Raw genomic sequence first — 15,812 nt, 5'->3', positions numbered from 1 at the left:
CTGGCACATTTGGCTTGCTTTCCCTAAGTGACTCTAATTAGGATTAATGTGCAGCTAGCGCAGCCGCATGCAGCCCTTAACGTGGGAACTTTCCTGCAGGCTTTTCGTGTCTAGTTTTGGAATGTTAGAGGCATTTGCCCCTTGGAGCAGAGGGGAGGGCAGCAGAGGAAGGCCCTGGACTTTGCTCACTGCAGATTAGGTCTTGCTGTAGCAGAAGGTGTTGCTGAAAGCACTGCCCCCAGATCCAGGTGCCTTCAGCGCGTAATGTGCCATTAAGGGGAGGAAGAGCCCTGGTTGTGCTCGGGTGGGAGTAAAGCACCAGTCTTGGTGCGAGACAGACTTCTGCTTCCCGCTGCCTGTCCTGCGCCTCCTCCTTCCTTCCCGGTGCGTGGCTCCGTGTGGGCTCCGTGGCTCCTCACCCTGCCCCGTGTCACCCAGGAAAGCCCCTGGCTCTCCTGATGCCCCAGCCTCACCGTGTTCTCCCACTGCAGAGCAGCAGTCTCACTCGTGTGCTGAAGTGTGGCGGCCTCAGCACCGGGGCGCGTCCGGAGGTCCTTGGAGAGCGGCTCCGCTGTTCGAAGCAGCTCCGTGCTCCCCTCTCCCGCAGGGCCCTGGGCCTGTAGCCGCTCTCTGGCCGTGTCTGTAAGGGGAAGCCTCCTCGTGCGTGCGAGCATCTTGCACCGCTGCTTGTAGAGGAGCAAAATCCCTGGGTTTGGGGAGCTTGGAGCGAGGACATACCCAGGGGTTTAGCGTAATGTCTTCTTAATGCTGTTGGTATTCCCGGAGGCGCTTAGGTTGTTCCAGTACAAGCTGCTGCCCAAGCTGGTTGGCCTCGCTGTGCCCAGTGTGGCCGTTTGGGCAGGAGGTTACGGGGCCACTCCGGAAAGCCAATCCTGATCGGCTCACCGCGTTCCGAGTAATAACTTAATAGGATTCATGTCTAGGAGGGAATCTGTGACTTGCAAAGTAATAAACCGGTGCATTAGCACTTGCGAGCGGAGCCTTCATTCCGACAAGGCCTTTCCAGGGATAGGCGGCGTCTGGGGGCAGCGCGGGAGCTGCTCTGACCCCACAGTGGCAAGTCACGGTGTTGTGTCGCGGTGTCACATCCCCACAGCAGTGCATCACGGTGCTGTGTCACGGTGTTGTGTCACGGTGTCACGGTGCTGGGGCTGGGTCCCGCGGGGCTCTCATGATGAGCGGTTGGGTAACATCCCTCTCCCGTAGTGCCAGCCCGCAGTGCACGCAGAGCACAGGGACGTTCCCATCGCGTTAGCTGCGACTGCAGCAGCAGACCCAATGCAGCGGATCCCTCCCGGGGGATTTGCCAGCTCAGCCGATGTCGTCGTGTGGGTCAGGCCGCCTTTCATACCTGTCTCTTCCTTTCTTGACAGACCTGTCTGCAGCCAAGCGGAAGTTTGCAGATTCTCTCAATGAATTTAAGTTCCGCTGCATAGGCGACGCGGAGACGGACGACGAGATCTGCATAGGTGAGCACAGCGCGCGCCACACAGCGAGCACGGAGCCGTGCGCCGGAGCCCGTGTGCGTGCTGTAGAAATACACGCGTGACTATCAGGAGGCCCAGAGATTCTTCCAAAGTCTTTCCTGGCCTGTGTTAATGGAAATGCCTCTTAATTCAACGTTGGCAAACCTTCACACAGAGAACACTTGTAGTTTCTTGCCCTAAATCTAGCCCTGTCAAATAAGCAAGGAAGAATATTGTCCATATCAGAAACCATCTAGGGTATCTTCACCCTCTCCTGTTTGGGAGCAGCAATCTGGAGCTGTAGCCACAGCTAAATATACCGCGAGGGATTGGGATTTTGGGGGAGACAACCGGGGCCCTGAGAGCTGGGCCACGCTCGGGAAAGGGCCACCTCAGACACTCGCCGCCTACGTGACGAGTCGTCGGGAGCCCATGGTGCCCTCCAAACCGTGAGCCTCTCCGCACCAGCAGCGAGTGGAACGTTTCTAGGTTCAGAGCAGCAGCCTCTCCCATGTCGTTCCCTACTTCTGCACAACCTGGGCTTTTAAAGCATCCTGTGCAATTGCTTTGCTTGCTTGTTTGTATTGGTCTTGTGGCAAAATGGTTTCTCATCCAAGTGCTCTCGTGGAGATGGAAAGTGACGGTCACTTGTGTGCTGAGCTCAGCTGAGGCCGGGGCTCGGCTGCGCTGAGGTCAGCCCTGGGGGCACAGCAGTGTCTGGACTGTGGGGCTGTCCTCTCCGGAGCTGGGAATGTGGGGCTGGGACTGCTCCACTACCAGCAGCTTTTTTGGGGTAGCTATAAACATTTCTAGGGGAGAGGATGGAGGATAGAAACCCTTCTCTGCCCTCTGGCCTATGTGGGAGCTGTGTAAGAGTTCATCTTACTGCACAAATCCAGCAACCTTAGGCCTGGACACTGCATTCTGAATGCGGGGCAGGGAAAAGCCAGGCTTTGGGGTTGTCTATGTGTGCTGCGGTGTTCAGCGCAGCCCGGGCTCTCCGGCCCCTGTGGCGCGTGCATCCCTCCCCAGCCCGTCGGGGAAGCGGCAGCTTTGCTTGCTTGGGACAGCTGGACTGAAGCCAGTTCCTATGTGGGCAGGTTCGTGCAAAGAGCCCCAAACTGTTGCTCCAAGCAGGGGTGTCGCGGGTGAGGGCTACGCACACGGGGAGCTGCCATCGGCCGCTTCGGGCAGCGCTTCCCCATGCGTCGGAGCCGCAGGTCCCTTGCGCATGGAGTCCAGCAGCCGCCATCCTCCTGGCAGAGGCTGGACTGTGCTGCTTGTCTGCAGTGTGAGCTGGTCCGCGCGGGTGCTCTGGCCTTCCCTGAGCAGTGTCCGTCACTAGGGATGTGTTGCTATGACGACTTCGAGGATAAAAATTTAAAAAAAGGAAGCGTTAAAAACTGATCCTGTTGCTGTGTCCCTTTCAGCCAAATCGCTGCAGGAGTTTGCCACCGTCCTGCGAAACCTGGAAGACGAGCGGATGCGCATGGTAGGGGTGCTGGGGGACCAGCCACCTTTGGGCTGGGGGCTGAGGGGCAGTGCGAGAGGCCCCAGCTCCGCGCCGGGGAACTGGGGCACTGGGCAGTGTATGTGGGAGAACGGAGCGGGATGGCAGTGCCGGGGGGCCGGGGCGCTCTGCGGTGCATGCGGGAAAACGGAGCGGGATGGCAGTGCCATGGGGCCGGGGCACTTCGTGGTGTGTGTGGGAGAACGGAGCGGGATGGGGCAGTGCTGAGGCGCTGGGCAGTGTGTGGTCCCAGTGCGAGGCTGCTGGCTGCGCCCGTGGGAGCAGAGCTGCCTGTGACCCATCCCGTGTGGCCGCAGATCGAGAATGCCAGCGAGGTGCTCATCACGCCGCTGGAGAAGTTCCGCAAGGAGCAGATTGGCGCCGCTAAGGTGGGTAGCAAGTTGCCGCATCCTCAGAGATGCTCTCCCAAGTTTGGGTTTTAGTAGTGAAACCCATTTTCTCATTGCCCTTTTGGTGTAAAATCCTTTGCTTTTTCGCTGTTTTGCCCTGTCTGGCACAGGTTTTGCAGGTGGGGTTGGCTCATGCCTGGGGCTCGCAAGCCCCTCGTGCTGCGGCTGTGATACCACTGCAGCCTGTGCAGTGGCTGCAGCGCTGTTGTATTTGCTGTAATACCTTTTGTTTGGTCTTGTAGGATGCCAAAAAGAAATATGATAAGGAGACTGAGAAGTATTGTGGGGTCCTGGAAAAGCATTTAAACTTGTCTTCGAAGAAGAAGGAATCCCAGCTCCAGGAGGTGAGACCAACCGCTTCCTTTTCCATGTCTTGCAGTACCTGGTGCTGGCATCTTTTTGAATGTATTCTGCAGCTCACTGCTGTGTTCTTCCTGGGTGTAATTCTTTTTCCCCATTCTGGCTATGGCATTTTGCCCTCATCTTATTGTCATAAGGGACAGCTTGTTTTGGTGAGTGAATCGGAGAGATCCCCAAAGGGGGAGCAATCAGGAAGGAAGGATAGAGAGTTTATAATTAAAGCAGGTACCAGAGGGAAGCGGTTCTGCTTCAGGCCTCCCATGCCACGATGAGTCAGGGGCAGCTTCAGTTTCCTTTGCTGGAAGGGGATGTGCTGCCTTGGGCCTTCGTGGAAGGGCCGTTGGGCTGTGACGGGATGTGCTTGGGGCTGCGCCTGGCACTTGTGCCAGGGCGTCCCTGGCTTCGCAGGCGCCTTTCGGGGCTCTGGGCTTCTCTTGCAGGATGCATGGGACTGCTCTGATGTGTACAGCCGGTGGGTCCCCAGGCCACTTTGGAGGGGACGCTGTGGGCACAGGACTTTGGCGCTGGGATAACTGGGGTTTCGGTGTCTGGGCTGTGCCCCGGCCCAGAGAGGAGCAGGCTCCGTGGCACAAATCCTCGCATTGCTCCCGGCCAGGTGCAGGACAGGGTGAGGGTCCGGGCGCCGCGTCCCGCGGCTGCACTGGCGACTGGTGCCATCTGCCGGCACTGCCGCCACCGGCACGGTCACGGCTCCCTGGGCCCGCGCCGCTTCCCCCGCTCCCCTTCCAGCCTCTCACCCGCAGCAATGGAAAGGAGGTCTGGCTGACTTTGGCCTTGCAGAGCGGCAAATGTGCCCGGGAAGTCACTGACATGATGATACTGCCAACAAAAGGAGAGACGTCAAGCACTTTGTAGCAGTCTGAGCGCTATCAGACACCCTGACGCCCTGGGAGACGGGTTTGGGTCTGGGAGATCTGGTGTTTTATATTTCCTACACTCCTGCTGCCCACATCTGGAGGATGCTGGTGGCCACATGTGCAACTGCTGTAACAAAAGGAGGAGAGGAAAAACCCTGGGAATTCTCTGCTGCTTTGGCTGTTGACCGATTAAGTAATACGCTGAGTCTAATTTGCCATTTAACTGCTGGCAAAGTCACTTTATTGCATCATGTTTTCTCCTTTTCAGAGCTCAGTTTGCTAAATATCTCAGGCTCTGCAGCGTGGAGACATAGTAAAAGTGCTGATGGCAGGTCACGGTGAGAATAAACCATTTCACGGCTTCGTCACAGAGAAAGCGAGGAATAAGTTCCCGTTGAAAGGAAGTGGATATTTGCCAGCAGCATGTGCAGAGCACCCGAGAAGATGCTGCTCAGCTCTGACAGGACAAACCTGGCCCTCGGCTTCGGCTTGGACACCAGAGTTGGGGTGTCTGCAGAAGGCAGGGTTTGTTGTCTGCCACAGAGCTGCCGTTTTACCTAATGGTAAAACAGCAATAATAATAATAATTCCTGCCCCCTCTGAGTGCTGACTTCAAAGTGTTAAATACACCTTAGTCCTCAGTTGGATAGAGGAATTTGCCACCTGTAGAAGGATGGCTCAGTCAGTTTGCACAGGGGTATCTTATATCAACCTGCGATCTTAGATCAGCAGGTTTACCAATGCCAAGCCCAGGAGGATCGCGGCTCACCCAGCCTGGCTTTCCTTGTATCACAGCTCCAGGAGAGTCTGCACAAAAAGTCTGCCTCACCGCTGAAAACGGTGAAATCCATGACACAGGAATGCAGCCAGGTGGCACCTGTGCTCCGTCCCCGCTCCCAGCGGAGGCGCTGGGGCTCTTTCCGTGCTTCCTGGTTGAGGCACATCCCTTGGTGGCACCTAGAGCACCCGGTTCAAACACGGGGCAATCCTGGAAACCCCTTCGCAGTGCTCGCCAGAAAACGGAGAATTGTTTCATGTTGTTACATATGTAGAGACTTCTGCCATGTCTTGCTTCTAGTGCTTTTTTTTCTACGCAGCTGTCAAGGAGGTGAGAACGTAAGAGACACCAAAATCATTTTTTTCAGCTGAAGAAAGGGGCTGTTCATGTGGTCAGGACTACGTTTAATCGCCATCTGCCCAGCCCTGCACTGGTGTCTGGAGCTACATTTACATTCAGCGCGGGCTTGTTCGCATTAGACCCAGATGTCCTCTAATCTTGAAGCCAAATGTTCAGTGGCAGGAGTGATTCTGTGTTTCCTCTTTAATCCCTTGCAGGCAGACAGCCAGGTCGACCTGGTTCGGCAGCATTTTTACGAAGTCTCCCTCGAGTACGTCTTCAAGGTGCAAGAAGTGCAGGAGAGGAAGATGTTTGAGTTCGTGGAGCCTGTAAGTGGCCGTTCAGACACCTGGTGCCTGCAAAACCTTCCTGTCTGGCATGCTGTTTTCCTGGCTACTTGTTGGAAACAATGGGAGATGTCGTCCCTTTGCTGGAGGGATGAGGGCAGGACAGTGCGAGTGGCACCTGTGCGTGGTGGCCCTGCAGGCAGGCACGGCTCCTTGGCCCCGTCCTGGGGTGGCACCGACTGCCTGTGGCTGCATTGCAGCAAAGACAAGCAGAAAAGCTGCTAGGTCTTCAAAAGTTCCTCTGGGAAATGTACAATCTTCTCTGCTGTTTGCAAAAAGTAATTCCATTTAAGTGAAGAATAAAGCAAGGTTAAGAAAGCAGGACTTTGGGCCTGATGTTCACAGCCAGCCTTGACCTGCCCTTGGAGAAGCGAGTGCTCAAATATTGCAAGGAGGGAGGAGGAGAGCGAGGCAGGGCAGGGGAGCCTTGCTGTGCGTTATGTATTTATTATTTAAAGTGCATTATATATTTATCATGTAGTGTGCATTATGCATTTATTATTTAATGAGCATTATGTATTTATTAATACGAGATGGTTCCAAGTGGGTTTTTTGAGAGCTCGGGGGATGCTTGGCTGGGAGCAGGGGTGGCAGTGCTCGGTGGGGCACACGTCGCCCCTGGGCAGGGCACCCTCGGGAGCCACTGCAGGTCCCCATTGACTGTCTCTGTCCCTCTTCCCTGCGCAGCTGCTGGCCTTTCTGCAGGGGCTCTTCACCTTCTACCACCATGGCTACGAGCTCGCCAAGGACTTCAGCGATTTCAAGACAGAGCTGACCATCAGCATCCAGAACGTAAGGGCAGGGGAGCCAGGCGGCCTGGCCACAACAGCCTGGCAGAGCAAGCCGACACTTCTTTGCTCTATTTTAATTAGGATTTTATGATATGCCATCAGCCAGGAGGTTTGACAGTAATTGAAAGCAATGTTATTTTTGGTAAATAATGCTACATCGTGCAGGCAGCCTAAATGACCATTTATTCCATATGGTGCTCCAAACACAGAGCTGCAGACTTTCTTGGGAGCAGCTGGCCCAGCATCATGGCGAGCGCCAGAGCTGCAGGGAGTGTTTCAGAGCGCTTTGCAAGTGTTGCAGAGCGCTGCTTGTCTCAGGAAGTGCCTTGTTTCTTGCTGCCTGGTCTGCAGGGTGGCTGAGTTGTATGCAGCCCCTGGCCCCACAGCCGGCCAGGGTGGCACCCTGCAGCGTGGGTGGCTGGGGCAGCATCATGTCCGTGCGAGGGGATGAACCCCCGTGCTGCCCTGGGGTCTCTGGTGGAAGACTGTGTGGAAATTCATGGACTTGTTCTAATGCAGCCTTTTGTGTGAGCTTGAAAGTGCCCTAGAGTGTACGTTTGAGGCTCAGGAAGGATTTGTGTTGCCTTCTTTTTTTCATGGAAGGCTGCAGAATTTATTGAAGCTGTCTCAACTTGCAGAATGGAAAACCACAAGATAGGAGAGTCACTTCCCAGCTCGCTCTTTAGCGTGTTTGGTTCTGCACTGTCCGCGGCTGCTGCAGGGTAACATGTGCCTGTGTTAACTTGCAGACCAGAAATCGTTTTGAGGGAACAAGGTCGGAGGTTGAATCATTGATGAAGAAGATGAAGGAGAATCCCCATGAGCACAAGAACATCAGCCCATACACCATGGAGGGTTACCTCTACGTGCAGGAGAAACGTAGGTGGCGGTGCTGGTGCGTCCCACGCTCTCTTCCCAGGCGCCCAGTCGGAGGCAAATGCAGGGAATGTGGAAGGCAGGAGATGCAGACTCGTTTAGCAAACAGCAAAGTCTCTGCAAGAGAGTTTGGACCAATGGGTGGGATATTAAGATGTGAAACTGGGAGACAGATTCTCCTTGTGAGTCTCCAGCAGTGACTGGTAAACTCTCCTTCAACTTCCCCTGATCAAAATGGGGATAAGAACAGTTTTCTGCCTGTAAAGCCCAGCCCGAGCCATAGGGACGGTAATCTGTTATGTTAAGTGATCGTGATGTGCAGGTTATTAGTGGGAGTGCACTAAAGCTGTACTGTTTCTGGGAGTAAAAACTTGGTTTGTTTTGCAGGTCACTTCGGTACCTCCTGGGTGAAGCACTACTGCACGTACCAGAGGGAATCGAAGAAGATAACGATGGTACCATTTGACCAGAAATCTGGAGGGAAAGGGGTGAGTGCAGTGATGCAGCAAGACTGCACATGGCTACGCACAGGAGAGGTCCTGTCCTGCACAGAGGAACCTGCTGTCAGGCCCGGGGAGTGATTCCCCCTCCAGTGCGCACAGGGCCCCAGTGGCCCCATCCTCTTCTCTCTCTGTCAAGCTCAGACTGAAACCATTTGTGGCAAGGTGGCAAAAATGCAAGTAAATGGGGTCAAATTCATTCCAGACAGAGCGAGCAGCACATGGGGAAGGACCTCTGTGCCTTGCAAGGAGGAAAATTCTCTGAGAAACAGCAGCTCTCCTGCAAGCAGAGCTGTCATTCTCAAGTGAGCAGTGCCCTGCTGTCATGGTGCTATTTTCGCTCCTGTACCTTGTGCCTCCCTGAGCTTCTGTGAAATGCCCCAAGCCCCTGACTATGGGTTGCTGCAGGGTGTTTCATGGGGGCTCCCCCATCCCGGGCTGCCTGTGTGGAATTACTCCGCACCGGTGGCTGCATCCGCAGCCGCGGGGCCAGCGCCTGCTCTGCAGCCAGTGAGAGCCTGGGCTTCTGCCTAGAGCGGGAAGCGACCCGCAGTGCGGATGGGCCCGCGGAGGGCTCTGTGTTATCAGCCTCTTCCTAAAGCACCTCGGGCTGCGGCTGGAGCCGGATATTAGTTGGCTAACCCGTGGCGTTCCTCGAATGCCAGAGGAGAGCGGGGCTCCAGGGCCTGTGGGGCAGGCGCAGGTAGCCCTGCCCTGCAGAGAGCCTTGTAGAGCTCCCCCAGACCTGCCCAGCCATTTGGGTCCCTCATACACTGCCAGGGAACAGGGTGGTCAGCCAAGGAGTCCTTGCGAGCAGCACAGCAAGCGCAGAGATCGGCCCTCTGCAGGAACTCGTTCAGAAATTTATTTTCTATTGAGTCATCGGAGGATTTTTAAAATTGCAGCCAGCAGTGCTCACGGGGTGAGCAGAGCAGTGCGGTGTGCGCTGGCATGGGCAGATCCCTGTGCTGCACGTGGAAACCCAGTGTAATGGGGTATGGATGCCTGGATGGGAGCTGCATTTTGTCACTGCTTTGTTCCATAATAAACATTTTAAGACGTGTTTGCTCCCCTTAAGAGTTCTTGTGTACAGACTGCTGCCAAAAATGCAGCCAGCTCTGGAGTGCAAATTGACAGCTAGAACTTTCATACACTGTGAGCACTGGAAAATAAAGCTGAATTTGCCCCCAAATTGTGGTCCCGCACTCTCTGGTGGCCTGAAGCCTGGCTCATGGGATGCTTAATGCAGGCAATTTAATCATGTTATTGTGTGCGGTCAGAAAGAAAGGTGCTTGTGCATGAAACCATCCTCAAGGGTAAAAGGGCAAGTCCTCATTCCAGATATATAAATGTGTGCTGCTCACAGGTGGGGATTTGCTGAGGCTGCCAGACCTCTCCTTGGGGCTGACCGTGCGGATGGCGAGCGCGCTGCGGGCGGACCAGGGAGCAGGGTTGGGTGTTCTCAGCCCCGGGTACAATCTTGTGTCTTCTCAGGGAGAAGATGAAGCCGTGACCCTCAAATCCTGCACGCGACGGAAAACCGACTCGATCGAGAAGCGATTTTGCTTTGACGTGGAGGCAGTGGACCGGTGAGTGGACGGGACGTCGTGGCTCGGGAGCACCCGTCTTTCCTGCGGGCTCCTTGCCCCGGGGCTGAGGCTGCCCGAGCTCAGCTGCCTTTCTGGAGCACTCCATGCAATCCCAGCAGGATTTGCCTTGCCCTTTGACCGCCCCCTTCATGATGGAAACCATCGCTCTGTGGCCGTGAACTTCTCCTGGTGCCTCCAGCCAGGTGCTCTCGTACGCTGAGCACGGGCTGTGTTTTACAAGGTGCTGAGTTTACTCAAGTCTCTCACTTTAGCAGTATGTAGCACTTTTGCAGGCTCTGACCACGTCAGGTACAAGGGCATGGAGAGGACACTCTGCATGTGTTTTGGCGTACATGTGGCCTCTTTGCAACAGCGAGTGTGTGTCTACATCACCTTGGCTGTTAAGGCAGAGCCCACTGTGGCCCTGCGCCGTGGATGGGGACAAGGGAAGTCACGACTGCAGCTCTTGCCCAGGGGCTGCAGGCTCAGGGGTGCCTGTGTCTGTGGTTGCCTCCAGCAGCGGTGGAGTTAGAAACTCAATGTCTTGTTTTGAGCCTCGAGGAGGAAGCCTGAGCGTGATTAAGCAAACAGCCCCCAGGACGGTCGTCTGCCCCACATCTGTGCTCTGCTTTGGCTTGCAGACGCCTTCTCCTTTCTTTCCGTGTGCAACTTAAAGGCAAAAATTAGTGTCATCAGGAGAGCCCTGTGCTGGGGGATGCCCTGTGGGTGCGTGGTGGCCTGGGAGGGGGATTGTTGCCCTAAAGGCGTTCCTGGTGCTGCCTCTCCCCCAGCTAGTGTGGAAAGGGGATTACAGCAGAAGGAACTTTGCTAACACGTGGCTCGCTCACTGGGGACACTTAAATGGGGCTGTCCCTTCCCGCAGAGCCAGGCGGGGCCCTGCGGGGGACGCAGGGGACAGGGATGAGCTGTGTGCGCTGCAGCCAGGCTCTCCCGCCCCTGCACAAGAGCCAGCTCGTCGCCCACGCGCGCTTGGGGACGGCAGCGTGCGCATGGCGTGGGGCGTACGGTGTGGGGCGCGCAGCTCGCACCTTCCCCAGGGACAAACCTTCTCCAGGTGAAGAAAAGGAGAGAGGGCAAAGAAAAATCTGGCTTTTCCCCCCTAAAAGCAAGTCAGCGCTATGGAGGCGAAAGCCTTGAGCCTGCTGTGTGGTTGGAGCTTTGCTTCTTTTTCCCCTGGGCTAATACAGCTGACTCTGACCTTCCCGTGCTGGAGCCTGCTGGAATACACATGCTCGTGAGGGGGCACGGAATTCCTAACAGCGTGTTGGCAAGCAGTGCTGACCCTCCCTACCTGTGGGAAGGGAAGGGTATCTTAACACGTGGTTCAGAATGTGCTATACATTTTTATAGGAAAATTGGCCCCTGGCATGGTATGCTGGTCTATGGCTGAGATACTTCTAGTCTGACGGATGGAGCAGTTTACTGTTAATGCCCTTTTTTTTCTAACTGAGCTTATTTGTAGTCTCTGCACATCGAATCAGTCCCATAAACAGGGTACCCAGGGAGGATGGTGAGTGTGGTACGAAGCGAACTGAAGTAGGAGGACTTCACGCAGCTGACATCGATGTGCAGGGCAGGATGCTGCGGGTCGCGGCGCTGGGCCACCAGCCGAGCGCCGCTGAGGCCAGCTGGCCTTTCTGGGAGTTGGAGGTGTTCCGTGTTTTTGGATTTGTTCCCTTAGCCCTTGCGAAGGCAGTAAAGGAGTCCATGCAGCAGCATTTCCAGGCTCACCCCAAGAGCGTCGGCGGCCGCTCCTCATGCCTGACCGTTGTCGTCGCGTTAGGTCGGCTGTGCTGAGCCCGCCCCAAGCGCTCACGGCAGCTCCGTGTGCGGCCCTGCCCTGGCACGCACTGCACGGGCGCCAAATCCCCTCCTGCTCCAGCCTGGCCGCGGCGGGTCCTCCGCGAGGCTGGCGCTCCCGTGCCACCCGGCGAGCCCGAGGCCACCGCGTGCGATACAACCTGTACCTGTTCCTCCGCCGGTGTCGTGTTTCCAGCGACCTTTTAAGCAGAGGGACTCGCGGGGTTTCGCATGCTGGCAGTGCCTGCAGCCGCAGCGCCGGAGCGGCTGTCGGAGCGGCCCCGCATGCAGAGCGGCCGCTGCGCGCTCCGGAGCAGCGCTGCAAGCTCCCGAGTGAGCGCCACGGGCCGCCACGGAGACGGAGCTTCCCTCTGCATGAGGGACAAGGGGGACGTCGAACTGGGGAATGAACCCTCCTTCTCCACTGCTCTTCTTCCTCCATGGCCGTGTATGGGCCCTGCTTGCCCTTCAGGATGCTCTTATTCACCTGCTCTTCTGTTTTCATTCAGCAGTTTAGATCGTCTCGGCGTGATAAGGGCTGCAGGAGTTGAAAGTTCTTATCTGCCTCTGTTGCCGTTGGTGTTTGTTTGTTTTTCTGGAAGCAGAAAAGGCCGTCAGACTTTTTCATTTTCTCGGTGTGCTTAGTCACAGCCTCGGAAACACAGGCTGTTGTTCACAAAAGTTGACATATTAAGAAAATTCAAATTTCCTGTGTGGCCTTGTATGGAGAAATCTCTTTAATTTTCAGATTGGAAAATGTTGAAAATACGCATTCTAGCAGCATATTTGCTGTACTGTGCCCTGGCCTCCTGCACCTGCACATCCCTTCCCTTCCGGATCCTTTCCTCCTGATGGCAAAATTTCCCGTGCTTGTCTCTTCCGAGCCCCCTGGGACAAGGCAGAGGCGCTTCAATGCCGCAATGCCAGACGCAGTGGCTCCTGGTGGCGGCTCCATGGGAGGCAGGTTGGGGTCCTGGGGCCGGTTCTGGCCTTCCCCTTCCCATATCTCGCTCTTGCCTATCTCCCTGGCACAGCTGGGGCCTTCCCAGTGCTGTCCCACCAGGATACCTGTTCCCCAAGGGAACAGTTCCTTGAACCCATCGTGAAGCTCTAGCTCAGCGAGAGTCCCGCAGGGTCTCCGCTCCGCCGGGAAAAGCCGCTCGGTTGCCGGAGTCCTCCGGAGCTTCCTCGGCACCGCTGTCCCTTCTGTCCCGCCGCGTCTCCGCACCACAAGGAGCCTCGTTCGGTGTCTCGGAAGCGCCTGGCATTGGATGCGGAGCATTTTCCTCCTCGAAGGGGTGGTGGTTAAGTGGTTTCCTACTTTGAAATGAGTAAACTTCCAAACCACTAAGCTGGTGAGTATTGACTGACTCACCGATGGGATTAGTGGAGATCAGCTGCATTATGTCTGGTTTTCGTGGACACGCGCATGTTGTGAGTGCACACTGGTGCGAGGTGAGAGCTGTCCCGTGCGAGCGGCAGCCGTGTGCTCTGCTGGCTGCCAGCTGCTGTTCGCCCTGCGGGCAGCTCCCCTCCATGTAGGGGATCTGCTGCCTTTCCTGGCTTCCTTGAGCTCTGTGGGGATGAGAAGAGATGTGTTGGAAGTTCCCTGCTTGAGTCCCTTGCATGGGCGAGAACCCACACATGTAGCTGTGCGGAGCCCCGCTGAGCGTGTCTGGCCGTGCCAGGGTCCTGAGCTGCTCTGGCCATCCCTGCGCTCCCCTGCCAATGCACCTGGGAATACCTTGGAGGGAAGCGGGAAAACCAGAGCGAGCAGATAAGACAGAAGCCCCAGGCCAGCTGCTCCCTGGGCTATCTCCCCGCAGCTGAAGCCAATGCCCGGGCCAGGTTCTGTGCGGGCAGCGCATCCGTCCCACCACTGGGAATGCCAGTGATGCTGGAGACGGAGGCACCCGTGCTGCCAGCTCGGCCAGGAGTGCAGGAGCTGCCGCAAATGCCGATGAGGCTGGAGATGGAGGCACCCGTGCTACCGGCTTGGCCAGGAGTGCGGTCATCGTCCCCCTGGGCTGCCCCGCTGTCCCTCTCTGGGGTCTCGTCCTGGCTGCTCCCGTTCGCTCCCTGACACGCTGCCCTTTCTCTCCGCAGACCGGGCGTGATTACGATGCAGGCGCTCTCCGAGGAGGACCGGCGCCTTTGGATGGAGGCGATGGACGGCCGGGAGCCGGTGAGCAGGAGCGCGCGGCGGGGAGGAGTGTGCGGAGCCTTGCCTCGCCCGGGGCGCCGCGCAGAGCCTGCCAGCCGCCGTGAGAACTGTACCCGCGGGGCAGCGCGCGCCCGCTGCCAAGTGAGCGCTTTAATCCCTTGGCTAAATATTTGAGGTAATACTGTATCTCCTGCGCTTGGATCGCTCGGAGGTGCGGAGAAGGGGGAGGCCGAGCCAGCACAAACAGGCGGCTGCGTGTGCCGTGCTGCAGGGAAAACACGGCGGAGGAGTGGGCAGGAAGCTGCGCTGCCGCCTCCTGGGGCTGCTCCGGCAGCCGCGCGGATCCAGCGTGACCCGCGTGTGCAGCCCCCCGCTTGCTCAGCCGTAGTCGTGGCATTCTCGTGCTGCTCCTGCCGTGCCGAAGCTGCGCAGGCCATTCCCAGGGCTTTTCCCATATATGTGCTCGGCTCTGAACGGGCCCCCTCCGGCACGCTGTGCTGCAGGGTTGGTGATGGAGCGGCCGTGGGCGCAGCAGGACGGGAAGACACAGCAGCGGGAGCAGCCGGTGCTGTTGGACGCGGTGTGTGCTCCGTGCCGGCGCGAGCCACAGCGTGTGCAGGCAGCGCGGCTGCGGTGCTGCGCGGCTCCCGGGACGTGGCAGGGGCTCCCAGGCTGCGCGGGTGCCACAGCGTGTGCAGGCAGCGCGGCTGCGGTGCTGCGCGGCTCCCGGGACGTGGCAGGGGCTCCCAGGCTGCGCGGGTGCCACAGCGTGTGCAGGCAGCGCGGCTGCGGTGCTGCGCGGCTCCCGGGACGCGGCAGGGGCTCCCAGGCTGCGCGGGTGCCACAGCGTGTGCAGGCAGCGCGGCTGCGGTGCTGCGCGGCTCCCGGGACGCGGCAGGGGCTCCCAGGCTGCGCGGGTGCCACAGCATGTGCAGGCAGCGCGGCTGCGGTGCTGCGCGGCTCCCGGGACGCGGCAGGGGCTCCCCAGGCTGTGCGGATGCAAAGGGAGCTCAGGGGCTCCCTGGTCCAGCCTCCTCCCTGGGCTGGCTGCTTGGAGCATTATCCTGGGCTGAAGCGCCCAGGGATGGAGCCTTCCTTGGAGCCTGCTTGTCTGTCCCCCGGGAGAGGAGGTTCTCTGGACCCGGCCAGGCTGCTCCAGGTATCCTGGGCTCCACTGGGAGCTGCAGGAAATTGGACTTTGGCTTCTTGTGGTGCAACCTGAGCGTGGAGCTGTGACCTGCTCTGCAGGGATGTCCTCAGCAGCAGGCAGATCAAACCTTGGGGCTCCTTCAGGTGTCTGGGGCTGTCTGTATCCTGCTGGAAAGGACAAGGACACCCCTTGTTTCGTTGGGGGGCCCTTGGTGGCAGAGGTTGGCGCGGTGGGACCAGCCCTGCTGCGGGAAACCCAGGCACCAGCTTGCAGTGGGCTGGAGCTCATTTTTTCATTGCAGTTTAAAGACTAGCAGCGAGCACTGTGTTGCGTTTGGTGTGACCTGACCGTGCAGCGTGGGCTATGTGAACTAAGGCGTCTGTCACAACCTGAGAGGATTTATCACGTGCCGGAGCTTCCAGGCAGGCCCCAGATCCCTATCGCTGACCTGTTAGCTCCTAGCACTTGTTATGGGGTTGGCTTAAACCCCGGTGTTGACTTTGGTGTTTTGTGTTAGGAGCTGGAAAGAGGAGAAAACGTGAGCTCCCTAGCAGGGCAGTTGCACTCGTTTCCACCGGGTTATTTGGGAGAAGTTTCTGTGGTTTCTGCAGCCCCAGGATGCAGTAGGTAGGAGCGGGCAGGGCAGGAGCCTGGGAGATCGTGGCCTCGTCGGGCTGTGCCAGTCCCTCGGCTGCGCTCGCTCCTGCCCATGCCGGTGGCTCTGCTGCTACGAGCGCGGTGGTGACGGGCGGGCGGGTGGGCGCTGCGGGCCGCAGCAATGGAGCGGGGCCGGGCGGGCTGCCGCGGCGCCG

The 15,812-nt window shown here is 57.8% G+C and overlaps 1 protein-coding gene across 2 annotated transcripts in view; it reads left to right on the top strand.

Moving 5' to 3' along the window:
• ARHGAP26 (Rho GTPase activating protein 26) overlaps nucleotides 1–15,812 on the top strand; it is a 76,406-nt gene that overhangs the window by 20,339 nt on the left and 40,255 nt on the right. For both annotated transcript variants that reach the window (XM_088536894.1, XM_088536893.1), the window contains exons 2-11: nucleotides 1,395–1,490; nucleotides 2,918–2,979; nucleotides 3,315–3,386; nucleotides 3,650–3,751; nucleotides 5,981–6,091; nucleotides 6,797–6,901; nucleotides 7,650–7,779; nucleotides 8,164–8,264; nucleotides 9,771–9,865; nucleotides 13,793–13,871. In XM_088536894.1, the coding sequence (XP_088393020.1) occupies nucleotides 1,395–1,490; nucleotides 2,918–2,979; nucleotides 3,315–3,386; nucleotides 3,650–3,751; nucleotides 5,981–6,091; nucleotides 6,797–6,901; nucleotides 7,650–7,779; nucleotides 8,164–8,264; nucleotides 9,771–9,865; nucleotides 13,793–13,871 (953 nt within the window). The remainder of the gene's footprint in view (nucleotides 1–1,394; nucleotides 1,491–2,917; nucleotides 2,980–3,314; nucleotides 3,387–3,649; nucleotides 3,752–5,980; nucleotides 6,092–6,796; nucleotides 6,902–7,649; nucleotides 7,780–8,163; nucleotides 8,265–9,770; nucleotides 9,866–13,792; nucleotides 13,872–15,812) is intronic.

Source organism: Tinamus guttatus, unplaced genomic scaffold (genome assembly GCF_059628265.1).
Source record: "Tinamus guttatus ecotype Peru unplaced genomic scaffold, ASM5962826v1 Tinamus_guttatus_pri_ptg000710l, whole genome shotgun sequence".
NCBI lineage: Eukaryota > Metazoa > Chordata > Aves > Tinamiformes > Tinamidae > Tinamus > Tinamus guttatus.
Note: the sequence above shows the minus strand (reverse complement) of the source record. Positions and strands in the feature narration are given on the sequence as shown.